The following is a 14,297-nucleotide window of genomic DNA, read 5'->3' on the forward strand; positions in this document are numbered from 1 at the left end:
TGTGTTCAGCCTTTTTTGTGATGCTACCATCTGTATGAAAGCACCATCTGTGCTCTAAAAACAGGACCCTTCACTTCCCTTGACATGACACTTTGAATGATGTGTTTTCAGAAGTGGTATTTGAAACAGTTCTTCTCTGTACAAGGGAGAGATGACTGTTGGCAAAGCACAAGCACCATTGTGTTTGGCATAAAGCTGGCCTGTAATTAAAGACTGCTAATTAAAACCACATCTGTGTGCATACACTGAGTCAGCAAACTCTCTCTCTCTCTCTCTCCCTCTGTGTGTGTGTGTGTGTGTGTGTGTGTGTGTGTGGGAGGCAGAGAGAGAGAGAGAAAGAGAGAGAGATCGAGATTTCTTTGTATTAATTCTTTGTGTCTTTTCAAAGTTAATACATCTACGAGATGAAGGCACTCCAAATCTACTGTCCAGTCTTTCTCCTCCATCCACAGTGCCCTTTAAACAACAGAATTATGTATCCAATCAGAAAATGAGGGATACAACTCAGGGTATCCTGACAAAATGTGCAATACCATACATGTTTTATTTTTTGAACAAGACAATTGTTCAAACCTTGATAAGCTTCAGACAGAATTTTGAGAAAATTTCGAATTTTATCCTAAAATTTTCAAATTGTATCTTGATTTGATCCCCTAAGAGCAGTTGATTTTCTGCTGCAATGGGGAAAGAGTTAATTGTTTATCAATTATTGTTGTTAACATAACTACCGTACTTGTATTAATGGGATTACATCCGTCAGTTTTGTAAGTGGTATCATTCTTCAAAGCGATACTACCCCCTGCTGGTGTTTTGGTGGAAAATCTAACACATTTGAAGTTGGATGAGGGCTGACTGACTGTATATTTGTCCTTCAACTAATTCAGATTAAAGCGACATCCACCGTACTGGACTGCATCACCAATTGAACCAGCAGATGTATCGCGCGAGTGCGTTAGTTGAGGCTTGATGTCAGTAATCTACGGTAATTGCGCGTTCCGGTTAGCGGGATACCGAAGCCTTGATTTTCATCAAAATAGCAAAAGAACACGCCGTAACTTGTTGGACAATTTACAGAACAGCTCCAGATGCTGCCACGAGTGCGCGAATGTTAATGTTATGCAAGGACGTTTTGTTCACTAAATCACGAACATGTGGTTCTCATACTGCGGTCATGGTGATTTGATGCTGTCCACTGCATCAGTGACATGAGGAAACCCGCTCTCATCAGAAAATAAGCAGTAGCTTATTTATGCAAAAAAAAATAGACTATCATAACCTATATCTAGACAGTTACAACAGCACCTGCAGTGATAAGCGTCATAAAAAATATGTGTGTATGAATAGGAAATTTTAATGAACAGGTTTAAAAATCTCGTTTCGAACGTTGGCACACGTTGTCCACTTGCCGATACACTAGGCGTTGCATATCGGATACAGGAAAGAATTATCATCCCATTTGCGGCAATCCACCGATGTCTGTGGTAATGTCATTGCAAGGGGTCTACGGGTATAAGCACTACCAACGGACGGTACTCATAAACTCACGCGAAATCATACCGATTGAACCTGTGTTGCGCAAAACTGAAAGTCTGACTGATTTAAGAGGCTTTCAAAACTCTTTCCAGCCGAAAACTTTACATCGCTGTAACTTCATTTACTGGGTCAGCAAGGAAGAGTGCTGTCGTTCTGGCGTGTGTCAGCTGTCATTTCATTGGGCAGGATGAAATACATTCAGTCTCGTAGCCACCGAACTCCAAAAAAGACTGCTATGAGACAGATGCTTAGCCCTGGCAAAATAGCAGGTTCAGTATTACACTTGTTTTGGAGGACAGAAAGTCCCATATTCACAGCAGATTATCATTAAAACTTAGCTGACCGATATCCACATGCAACGAACCCTTGACGTTGTGCATCAAAACGATATGTATGTGTTCGTGTCCTGTGTCTACGCCATACAAGTTGCTTGTTTAGTCTGCTATTTCAGTTCAAGGAAAGAAATTCATAATGATATATTGTATGTTGGACAACTTACATGTGCATGTGTATGTGTGAATGTGCATGTGTATGTGTGAAAGGGGATGTTGTTATGGAGTCACTGGAGACAGAAAGGATGTTTTCAGGTGACTGTCCTCATTTTGTTGCAGGAGAACAACTCTAGGGGACCTAGACTCTTTCTTACAACACTATCACTCCAGCCTCCTGAACTCCATCCTCTCCATTCTCTCTGTCTTGTTAGACTATGTGTGTTTTTTTTAAAATACACGTACTGTCTGCATTATCCAAGTGGGTCACGAAGTATTCTAAAAACAGACACTGCTACAACAGGAGCACGCTGATTGCCATGCGAATAAATGAATGTATTTCCAGATTTTTTTTTTTCCACTTTGAGAGTAGATGAAAATAATGACCGTCACAGAAAAAGTAATGAGCAAGGTAAAAGAACAAAGCTGACAATGTGAGTCTAAACTCTTACCAATCTATCACAAAGAAACATCTGATTCTACCAGGAGAATATATGACACATACTACACCACACTACTTTATCACCACAAAGCATTACCACAGACAGAACAGGGCAACACCTTGTCTGTGACTAAAACAGAAATGAATAATGTATGTTTGGTATTCAGCTAAAAGATATTTTTTGTGCTATGGTAACAAAAACTAGATGTGCAAAATACTTGGCACAAATAAATGTAAATACAATATATATCTGTGTGTTTATAAAACATGAATACGTATCAGGGATCGAATATTCCATGTTTTAGCTCTTGAAGGCAAAAATGTAAAAAACACACTTCTAGACAAAATACATTTGCTTTCATTAAAATAAAAATTGCATATAAAAATAGCGTAATGTTTTTCAAACGAAATGTTGCATACATAATATCTGCGAAAAGATGCAGTGAAGTAAATTAAGGCAAAGGCATGCACTTCTGAGAGAAAATACATTCTGTAAAGCAGGCACATCTGCACTGTGAGAGAGACGTATGGCATCACAAGCACTGGTCTGATGAAAAGTGTCCAGTTGCTTAATCACTCCCCCCACACAGCTTCAACAACAGCTTCTTATAGTCCCCTGAGGTGTCCTCCTGAAATCAGTGACAAATAACAAGACATTTATCCCAGAGACATCAGCCAATCAATCAATCAACCAATCAACCAATCAACCAATCAGTCGGTTCACGATAAGACATATTAAGACTTAAAAATACAGAAAAAGTATAGCCATATCACACTGCCAAGCTACCAAACAAGTACGGGTTGTCAACAAATTTGAAAAACGCATGTCAATAAGAGAACTCTGCGGTCTTACTGGAAAACAAGCCATGAAATTTGGGAATGGATGCACAGTAGACTTATTTTGGTAGAATTCACTGGTATTGCAGAAGTGGTATGTCTCATTATAAAATGTTGACTACCGAAAGATGCACCACACTTTACAGAGATGTGTAACCAGTAAATGTTTGGCATTCGGTCAAGTTTGCCTGAATGCTTCTGGACGGGTACTTACAGAAATTGCTGTGTATAGAGATTTCCCATAGTTCCTCACATACTCCTGCCGTATGTCCAGCATGTCCACCTCTGAGCGACTCACCATGATCCGGATAAGGGTTCGGTCCTTTGTCCCTAGACCCTGTAAACAAAGAGCATCATTTTTAAGGAAACACCAGCCTGGCGCTTGTTAGTGTGGTAAATATAGAAGAGGAACTTTAGAGCTACAGTGGAACTTGAACAATGCAGAAAGAAAATGCTATGACTATGACAAGGCACAGAACACACACTCATTCTCATGTTTACAAAAACCACACCTTATCATAAACTCTGAGCCTAATTTTCACCTGAATCCTTACCACCCCATTGTCACAGAAACTATAAGGCCTAATTTTAAATCTAGCCCTCTGATAGTAAACCGTGTCAGCGCGGTGATTCAGTGTTAACTGGTTATTGGTTTTATTGTGTTGACGTTAGGTCTGTTAGGCTTATGACGGTGTGGAGTTGGATTTACCTTCATGGCTTTGTGGAGCCTCTCAGCAAAGAAGGCAGGAGTATTCTTTATGCACTTCACTGCAGGGCAAACAACACATGTTTAGTACAGACAAGCTCAATCACCTTCCACTTCAGTACATTCACACAAAAGAGCAGGCAGTTTAGTGGAAGTTTAGGAACTGAAAAGACAGATGAATCAAGCACACTAAAAATTCATGTTGAGTACACTTTTAAGAAAAAAAAAAAAAAAAAAAAAAAAAAAAAAGTTTTTTTTTTTTCCAATATGTACTTGTATGTTCTACACATAACAAAAAAAACCAACAACCATGCAATAGACACACTGAAAACACATTATACCACACACATCATAACTTGTGAATAAGAACTTACAATAAAAGTTATGACAAAGTCCTGATGCACAAGCCATAAATTTGTTTAATAAACCACATTACCATTACGCTGGGAAGCGCCAGCAGAATAGGAGACAATTTGAAACATGCAATTACAAAGTCTGCAAGTGCAAGCATGTTATCAAGTTGGTGCAATGGGAGAAAAACATCTTTTCCTATTTTATAGCAAATCTATGCTTCAAACTGACGACACAGAAGCAACATAAAATATCTAAATGCTTGGTAAGTATTACGATAAAGGCATAGGCATTTGTGTGTGTGTGTGTGTGTGTGTGTGTGTGAGTCTTTTTGCGTGCGTGCGTGTGTATGTATGTGTGTGTGTGTGTGTGTGTGTGTGTGAGTCTGTCTGCTTCTGTGTCTGTGTGTGTGTGAGAAATCAGACCAATCACAGATTAGAGTGCTTACCCACTGCCAGCATGCCACTCTCCAGGTCACCAGACATCTCTCTGCTGATGCTCTTCTCAATGTCCCTGCCACACATCTGCTGGTACTCATGGAACACTGTCCCAAAACAGCACACATCCACACACACGGCCATCAGTGCTAACACGGTCTCCACAAACACACAGCAATACAACGACAACACCTTCACAAACACTAACGATACGCCAACGCAGCCCACGAACATTAACACACCTTGCTATGGTAAGATGGCCCTGACAAATGTGTTAATTAATTAATGCCGTCATATAGCTTTGCTCCCACAGGCATGACCAGTGATGGGAACATTATGTGAAAAAGTAACATATGTTGTATATCACTTGTCATCCCCCCTGACTCTATCGTTTTTCAGATTACAATAGGCGTGTCCGTGTGCTTATTCTCTCTGCTGCAGACCATATGTTTAAGCAGAGAGTCAATACGTGAATGAATATGGACAGGAATGACACAGTACGAGTCAACAATATGTATCATCCAGCACTGTTGACTCTAATCTTGGCCAAAGGTCTCTGTTCTAATGCAAAACACTTCACTTTGGTTTGCTCAAGTAACTGACAGTAAAGTGAAATGTTACTGTTGCTGCCAGGTGAACAACAATTATTATTCCTTGTCTAATTAATCAGCTTAACAGTCACTTCATGAAGTCACCACCAATCATATTGTGTTATTCTGTCTGCATTTCTGCTTCCAATAAGGTTCTCATAAGGTTTCCCACAGTACTCTAAATACTCCATTCTAAACAAGACCATGTTTCTTTTCTTTTTTCTTTTCTTTTTTGGACAGTGACCAGTGTACTGGAGCCCTGCGTTTGTTGTACCTGCTCTGAGGTGAGGTTTGCTCCGAGCACACAGGATGGCATTGAATTTGGACTCGTCGGTTCCCAGTTTATTTTCTCCAGCTGCGTACAGGGCCTATCGCATAGTAAACTACCATCAGTCACAGAGCTCTTTCACGCAGGATGAACAACAAAAAAAAAGCAAAAACTTAAAAGTAAGTCTCACACTATACCTGAGCATCTTGTTTGGCCAAAGAGATGTCCACATTCTCTCTTTCATCACGACTACCCTGTTTAAACAGAAACAAGAGGTTTACTTCACAATAACTGCAGTAAAATATCATTCAGTGAAACAGCAACAGCATTCATTAAACACACAGAATAGCTTTAAGGAGGTCATCCATCCACAAACTGCTTTGTGACACCATTACTGTGGTTTAGGGTACTGCAGCTTATGGCAGTTTATGGTTTTTTCCTACTTAAATTGGTGGACAAACAAAAAACATCAGTGACTTTTTCAAAAAGAAATAGGGCAAGGTAGGAAAGTCCCTACCTGAGCAAGAGAGACCAGCAGTCTGCGGAAATGCCCTGAGGTATCCCCACTGATGGCCTCCTCCAAAGTCTTCTTATACTCTAAAACACATTTAAAATACACAGTTATAGAACCAACATATCAAAATACACCAACAGGAATTCATACATGCATGTAAACGTTAGGCCTATATCAGTGAACCAACCTGATTCAGTAATGAGTGTCTTATTTAGCGACAGAAGGTTAGGACGACCAATGAGACATATTCGAATACACAATTAATGGATTTTGAATTATTGTGGGTAACTTCTTTCATGAGAAACCGATACGCTATGATAACAATTATACTGGCGCTCATGTGAATCTCAACTGTCAGTGACACTTGTCATCAAAATATTTTGCATCACCAACAACCAATGTCAAAGGTAGTTAAGATTCTATGGCTGTCTTTAAATTCCATCCGTATATCACTGTTTGAGTGTTGTCTTTTCATAACGATTAGTACTTCAAATTTGTTTTCAGAACAAAGATAAGCTCATCTAGTTTAGGTAACTTAAGATTTCGTGAGTAAGAAATAAACATCTAGACAGAACTCTCAAAATAACAAAATAAAAAAAATGAAAAGAAACACCATAAACATTCCACATATATCATTAGGTTTTCAGAACACACTAAAAACAAAGAAAGGAAATAACAAACCAGTTTTGTAGATTTGATTGATTTCTTTGATTTCTGCGTTGGAGCGAGAGGCCAGGATCTCGATTAGACAGGCTTCATCTGTCCCTGCACCCTGTCAAGCACGAAATTATGCCGCAGGTTTCAGTGGTTTGTCTAATATCTCTTTTTACTTCGACTTAAAACAAAGCAGTTATGCTCAAAAGGTCTTTAGCCAAATCTTGTGATTTGAGAGTAATTCTGTTTAACATTTATTTCCAAACCTTGATAGCATCTTTGATCTCGTATGCATCAAACTGGGCTGGAGTCTTCAGCATGGCCAGAACAAGCTTCTCAAAGTTCCCAGAAAGCTCTGACTTCAAATCCTTAATCAAATCCTGCAAAAAAAGGAAGTACATTTGGGAACTCTTATCCCAACTCTTCCAAATTCACTTTGCGAGCATTCCAATTCTACGTCAAAGACCTGATCTGAGATCAGATATTAGCAGAGTTCTAACAGCAGGCCTGATACCTGCTCTGTCAGTAGTATGGGGTGGGGATGTCTTAAAACTACAGTGGCACACACAGACACACACAGACACAGACACACACACAGAGATGCGTGTCAGTGTGTGCGTGTCAGTGTGTGCGTGTCTGTGTGTGCGTGTCTGTGTGTGCGTGTCTGTGTGTGCGTGTCTGTGTGCAAGCGTCAAAGAGTAAGTGTCAACGTGTAAGTTTCAGGTGTGTGCTCAACATTACAAACTCTTGTGCTGGCTCTTCTCAGCCTGCATTGCCTGTGAGTATAAACTAACACACTTCTCTAAGATGGGGATCGCTGCTGTAAGCGGTCCTTATCCTTAAAAACTACAGTATCTGAATTTTTCATTAAAGTGATATGGGATATTTCTAATTCTTATTAAAGTTGACTGCAGACAGTATTCAAGAAGCCAAACGTCATTTATACTAAGCCTAACTGACAGTGTAGATGTAGTTCTACCTTTCCATATGAAGTCTTGAAGGCCACAAGGAGAGGCACACGCTGCTTGTTGGAGCGACTACCCAGCAGCTCAATGATAGCCTTCTCATCAGTGCCTGAGGAAAGAAATGTGTCAATCTGTATGTCTGCATGAACTTTCAGAGCGGATGAACTTCAGATAAACCCCAACCACAAAGTTCACATGTGACACAATAACTGAAGAAGATTTCTACTGCTCCCTCTGTGGTTTGACGAGAGGAAGTAGCTCAACTAGGCAAGATAACAAAAGAAAGGTGTTCAACTTCTCTTTTAAATCTCTGTTTTGATAACAGAACAAAAGCATGAAACTGAAATACTACACTAACAGGACATGTAGACTTTGATGATATAAATAATTACGCTTGGAGGAGACTAATGATGAGTAGGTAAAAGATTGCTTTATAGGATTAGTGATATTCACCAAAGCCCTTCATTGCTTTCCTCAAAACCTCCACATCTTTCAGTGGGTCAGCTCCAGGATAGTCCTGTATAGTCCCTCTGAATCCCCTCTACAAATACAAGCACATTTCTTCAGAACAGATACAAGCATGTTAGAACTCCTTCACCAGGTGGGCACACTGTATAACACAGAGGAACAATGCAGTTTTCATGAAATACTTTCTACTGAAGCAGTGGACATGTAATTGACCATATTTATATATGATATTTCTTTTAACCGTTTACAAAAACCCTGTAATACGTAAACACAGAAAAAACAAAACACTTACCTCTGTTTACGTTTATATGATTAACACATGATTTTATGTCACTTGAAATAGCACATTTGTACTTACTCATATTGGAACTGCATACTTTTGAGTCTAAACAGGAGTGTTGTAGCTTTTCTTGATTATTTAAATACGTCTCGCACAATAGACTGCACTTTGTCAAAACAGTGTGCGCTGCAAAACTGACGGAACCGCAGGACTTTCAAAACACCAAATTTCACTTTCAAAATCCACCACTGCTCACAATGCTTCACACACATCGCAAAAACACTGTCTATGCACCTAACACACTCAAAATGGAAAAAACCTCCATCACAAAACCAAATGACTGGATAAGAATGCGAGCAGCTCTCATGTGACGGGATGTTTTCATTAATCATTCCGTAAAAAACTGTTTCAAAAAACGTGGAATACAGACTGGAAAAATTCCCCACAATAATCATGAAAATGTACGGCATTGCCGCTGCAGCTTTAAACCTATGGAAATTGTATAGGAACCAAAAAACTGGATGTGTTCTTCATTACTTATTTCATATACAATTTCCATAGCTTCAAAGCTGCAGTGTATTTCTATGATGACTGTAGTCAGTTTTTTCTACTCATGATGCGAGTTAACAATAAAAACTGTAATACAAGTAAGGACTTTGCAGGTAAGCTTACATTGATAGGTGGAACCACAGGGGCACCTCCTCCATACCCTGGCATGGAAGGATTAGGAGAGGGCGCTTTTGGGTAGCTGGGCATGGACGGATTGGGTGATGGAGCTTTGGGGTAACCTGGCATGGGTTGGCCAGGCGCTGGTCCACTTGCGTAGCCAGGCATTGGTTGTCCCGGGGCTGGACCACCTGGGTAGCCCATTCCAGGTCCAGACGGCTGAGGGTATAGGCCATAGGGTTGCTGGTTAGGGGAAGGGGCACCATACCCCCCAGGTTGGGGAGAAGGGTAGGTAGTGGGTATTTGTGAGAACATGGCAGGGTTTGGTGTAACCCCACCCAAGGATGCTGAGATCTGGTTTGCCTGTGATAAGAAATGCCAAAGCAGCAAAGAGAGCACAGCAGCTGATTGTGAAAGACAAGCAGACGCTTCAGGAATGATCTTGCATGCAGACATTACAACACTGACTGCCACAGATACTAAAACATAACAAAGGATTAAAATGATGACACTGACATGGAAACACAGTTACAGATTACAGGAGGGCCTGAAAGATGAGCGGGGTCGTGGATGCGAGTGGTGTCGTTGTTTTACCTTCATTTTACAATCTGTTACTCTCATCCTCTATTTGTGGTGAGAATTTCTAAAAAATCGCTTAAAATCAATAAGTATCCTGATGGGCAAAGAAATGTCATACGAATTCTTTAAAAAAAACTGAACTGTGCAGGTATTGTTCTGCAATTGAACTGAAAATATAGAGCATGTCACTAACCTATTTTTCCCTTGGTAAAAAAAAAAAAACCTCGCATACCAGCGTGGGCAAATGACCCATTTGACCTTGTGGCTGGACTAGAAACTAAAGGTGTGACTCAAACCAAACCACTGCACTGTGGCTTTACTAATGGAAGATTGTGGAGTGCAATTTTTTTAAATTCCCCTTCATCTTTGAGTCCCTTCAGCTGAACCAATATCTAGAGATAGGTCTGACGGCAAATTAGAAGCCATTTCCCTTCAATTAAAGGCATTCCGATAGCGACGCACATTTAGAAGATAGCTTCGGATCGCAGTATTGAAAGCACAGGTTTATTGTAAAGATGACGGGTGAGAGGTTTTAATGGAAATATTCTGAATTGGCTATGCATTTCATGCTGTTTAAAGACATTAAATCCAGTTACCTGAATCTGTTTAGTTGGTGACAGAGGCTTGTAATTTCATATGAAATTTCATAGAATTTTCTATTTTATTTCAGACTTACCATTCCAGGGAGGTTACTTGCATTAAAACCAGGATTGGACAGATTATCAAGACCAATGGAGGGCATACCGGGAGCCCCACCCCACCCGCCTGCAAAAGAAAGATGCATCCAGCTTCAGACGATCAAACTGACGTGAAAAAAAAAAAAAATGATTTGAGGTTTATAACTTATGGGATACTTGCAATTATTCAACAGGTAAAATGAGAATCCTCTTCTCATGACAAATTAAGATGATTCTGGAACTTTGTGGCCAATAATTCTCACATTTCAGAGACTCATGATAATAATCCATGGGTAAGGAAGAGCATATTAGTTAAAAAAAAAAAAACAAAAAAACAATCCGTCTATGACTGGTCAAAGGCCAGTGGCACAGCTGTAGAATAGCTGAGACAGAAATTGCTAAAAACTTCCATCCAATATGGTCTGGCTAATAACAGACTGTATTAAATTATAACAAAACACAAGAGCGCCTGTCTATCTAAGCAAGCAACTCCACTCAGTGAGCTGTAACAATCCGGTCTACATGCAAAAATGTGTGACACACAACTTGGAAATGTTAGCACACCTCTCAACAGTACTCTTTATGAGTGTATAATACAAACCACATGATCTCTGCAGTAACACACAAAAACACACACACACACACACCCACTCAGCTAACAGAAAAAGACAAGAGGCCCATCAGCAGCAAAACATAAGCTTTGGTCAACTTGAAGGTCACACACAACTGTGTGTGTGTGTGTGTTTGTGTGTGTGTGTGTTTTGTGTCTGCTGAACACTACGAAATCCTGAACTGGTTCTTTTTGGTTCCACCTCCTTCGAGTATGAAAATATCGCCACTGTCCATTCAATGTAAATGACACCTAGAACCTGTTCTTACCTAAAAAGGGCATATCCTGATTGGATAACCCTCCCTTTCTTCTTATCTGCTTCGCTTACATCAGAAACTAGCTCTTTTCATGGCAAGCTCAGGACTTACCTGAAGGAGGCATTGGAGGGTACGTGCCAGACTGAGGTGGGTAGGCACCAGGTTGGGGAGGGTATCCACCTGCTTGAGGTGGGTAACCTCCTGCCTGAGGAGGGTAACCCCCTGCTGGGGGTGGATAGGAGCCAGGCTGGGGGGGGTAAGCACCTGGCTGAGGAGGGTAGGCTCCAGGCTGGGGAGGGTAGGAACCAGGCTGTGGAGGATATCCTGGATAACTCATACTTTGGTTCTAAAAATGAGAAGCAAATATTTAACGGACAATTTAGTAGACTGTTGTTGCCCCTCACCAAAGAAGAGAACGATAATTAACTAATGATGCTGGGGGCAGAGACACAATGAACCCCTGTTCTTTTACGTGTGCTTCAGACAGAGTACTTGTAAAACGACAGAGAAAGGCGAAAGGTCGCATTATTCAGACACAAACCAAATAATATAAAAGAAAAAGAGTTCCAAAGAGGGACTGTGAAAGAAAACGAGAGTTTTAAATATTAAAAAAAAAAAAAAGCTATGAGGGAATACAGTGTGGGGTTGTAAAGCAGTAATGGCGTGTCTACGTGAATGTGCATGCAAAAGTATCACGTGTTTACAACCTGGGATCTTGTACCAAATCAACCACACTAAAATGTTCCATAATGATGTAGTTACAGCACAATAACTCACTTTACCGAGAGAGAGAGAGAGAGAGAGAGAGAGAGAGAGAGAGAGAGAGAGAGAGAGAGAGAGAGCTCGCTCACTGCTGAATTGAGAAATAATATAGCCTAGACAAACTCTTTACTGTTCCCCTCTAGTCCCACACACTGCTCTTAAGCATCACTATCCATAGTGTTCAGGCTAACCTGCACCAGATCACTAGGATTTCATTTAACTACCTACATACATTTATTTTATACACGTATTTAAAGGCACTAAAAGTGTCCCAGGTTACTTCCACATAACAGGTCTTCTTGCGTAAAAAAACAAAAACTGACCTATGGTGGGGAACGACACAACAATTTAAAGACACAAGTGGATGAGGTTTGGTCTACACGGCTAAATGTTAACATAACTAAGACTACTGGGTGGGGCATACAGAGACATACAGATACAAGAGTAGATGAACAATGAATGCCTTCCTATCCATTTGTTTTGCATTTTGTGTAGTCATGGAAATGACCACAAAGGCATTTTAATATGTATACAGATAACGTGTGTTATCCAAGGCTGTCACTCTTCTTAGCGTCCCCAAAGGGCTTTGTAGGATGCGAAACTCATACACACACACACACACACACACATCTGTCATATTCTGACAACCATAAATAGGCTACACAACTAAGAGGAAGAAACTTTAAATGTATGACAGTTAAATCATACGCACCCTTATACAAACACGTAAACATCATGAATGGCAAAAGGAGCTCACAAAGATATGGCAATTACACTGACATATTGCTGATTAGAAATATTTTACGTCATTATGAAAATAAGACCCGTTTCTCATATCGCCTCTAAATCAGCAGTCCTGTTAAACCCATACAGCACGGCTTTAGTATAGCATTCAACACTTGTTCATTTATGGCCCACCCAACTCTTGGAAAGCAAACAGTGGGAGAACTGGAAAGATATGAAAGCAGTGCGATCTTCCATTTAACCGCTATAGTCATAAAACCTTAAAAAGAAGGCCCCACACCCCTAGTTGCCAGCGAGGTTCTTTTCAGAACAGAGTTCTGACAGTGTAGGTTGTATACAGACAGTAACGTTGTTACCACTTTCGATATGAAGACTGTAACATAAGAGTACTGCGCGAGGTACTTCGCGCAAATAAACTATATGAGAATATACACAGCTAACATTACCCGTTGTCAACAAAACTATTTTTAGCTAAAGGCTAGCTTGTACGTTAGCGGACTCCAAGGAAAATGAGCAAATGGTTCCACACAGTCATGTCTAAGTTCACACCCTCGAATAAAGCCATTATCAAGAATTCTTCGAAGACTTAAGATATTTCATTCATGAAAACAACAGCTTATGGACTACATTTAGGACGGTCACTTACCTGTCAAGTTTAGCCTGGTGTCCGATTCTTCCTGAAACGCACACTGGTGTGTTGTATCGAAAAGGAAACAAGTAGTTAAGTGGGTGGGATCTTATGCTCTTAAATATATGCGTAAGAGTAATTTTTTCCGTTCTGTAATTCAGACGCCAGTTATTACGGTCAATAGGCTACGATATAGGTACACTATTTTGCAACAACAATTCGACGCGACAGTAATGGCAAATGTGACTCACCGTGTTAGGGAAACGAGCTGCGGACTCGTTAGTATTTATTTACCTATTTGTGTTTGCGTTTACTTGTTAATTTATTTCTGGACAATAATGCATAACATAATTTGTAAAAAATAAAAGTTACCTTCACCAATTCGACGTGCGCCCGATTTAGGTTTGCATTTCAGGCTACGTCGTCGCTGTGGGTGTGTCCCTACATGGCAATAAGCCCAATATAGGCGTGCGCCTGTTGTACGGTACATCCAGTACGTATTACGTAACCAGCGGTGAATTTAAAATTCATTTTACTGAAAACAGGGAAAAGTAGGGTGAAAATGTTAGCAATATATATACAAATGACCCGTCTTCCCGTTAACAATAACACAAAAACAGACATGTCGTAGGTATGCCCTACTCAGTATCACTGAATTGGTAGACTAACCCTCGACACACGTGGTTTGGCAAAACGTTTAATCACAGGCGATTGAACCGTTCATCACACAATACCATCAGTCACAATCGTACAAGACCTGTCCAGGCCTGCTTTCATAAGGCTTCATGAGGAAATGACCACTGGTAGGCCTACGACTGTTGCGCAATTGGTCCTCGCTGGT

The 14,297-nt window shown here is 40.3% G+C and overlaps 1 protein-coding gene across 2 annotated transcripts; it reads right to left on the bottom strand.

Moving 5' to 3' along the window:
• Nucleotides 1-2,336: 2,336 nt before the first annotated feature.
• On the bottom strand, nt 2,337-13,894 carry anxa11a (annexin A11a). Of its 2 annotated transcripts, none has more exons than XM_030771091.1 (16): nt 13,829-13,894; nt 13,475-13,517; nt 11,434-11,668; nt 10,455-10,543; nt 9,206-9,562; nt 8,239-8,326; nt 7,800-7,894; nt 7,087-7,200; nt 6,848-6,938; nt 6,170-6,249; nt 5,850-5,906; nt 5,659-5,752; nt 4,806-4,901; nt 4,010-4,068; nt 3,515-3,637; nt 2,337-3,092 (listed from the first exon to the last, which is right to left on the bottom strand). In XM_030771091.1, exons 3-16 carry the CDS (start codon nt 11,657-11,659, stop codon nt 3,033-3,035), a joined length of 1,629 nt encoding a protein of 542 aa, XP_030626951.1. In that variant the 5' UTR covers nt 11,660-11,668; nt 13,475-13,517; nt 13,829-13,894; the 3' UTR covers nt 2,337-3,032. The 2 variants fall into 2 exon arrangements, with proteins under 2 accessions (XP_030626951.1, XP_030626953.1); XM_030771093.1 differs by having other exon boundaries at nt 9,206-9,418; nt 13,829-13,887.
• Nucleotides 13,895-14,297: the final 403 nt, after the last annotated feature.

The sequence above is a fragment of the Chanos chanos genome, chromosome 4 (assembly GCF_902362185.1).
Source record: "Chanos chanos chromosome 4, fChaCha1.1, whole genome shotgun sequence".
In the NCBI taxonomy this organism is placed as follows: domain Eukaryota; kingdom Metazoa; phylum Chordata; class Actinopteri; order Gonorynchiformes; family Chanidae; genus Chanos; species Chanos chanos.

What these genes read in the sequence shown, in the direction of transcription:
- anxa11a (XM_030771091.1), bottom strand. Translation starts at nt 11,659, where the DNA reads ATGAGTTATCCAGGATATCCTCCACAGCCTGGTTCCTACCCTCCCCAG. An exon ending in CAAACCTCACCTCAGAGCAG is followed by an intron (nt 4,902 to 5,658) that starts GTACAACAAACG and finishes GTTTTGGGACAG; the next exon opens with TGTTCCATGAGTACCAGCAG. An exon ending in GGCTCCACAAAGCCATGAAG is followed by an intron (nt 3,638 to 4,009) that starts GTAAATCCAACT and finishes CTTTGTTTACAG; the next exon opens with GGTCTAGGGACAAAGGACCG.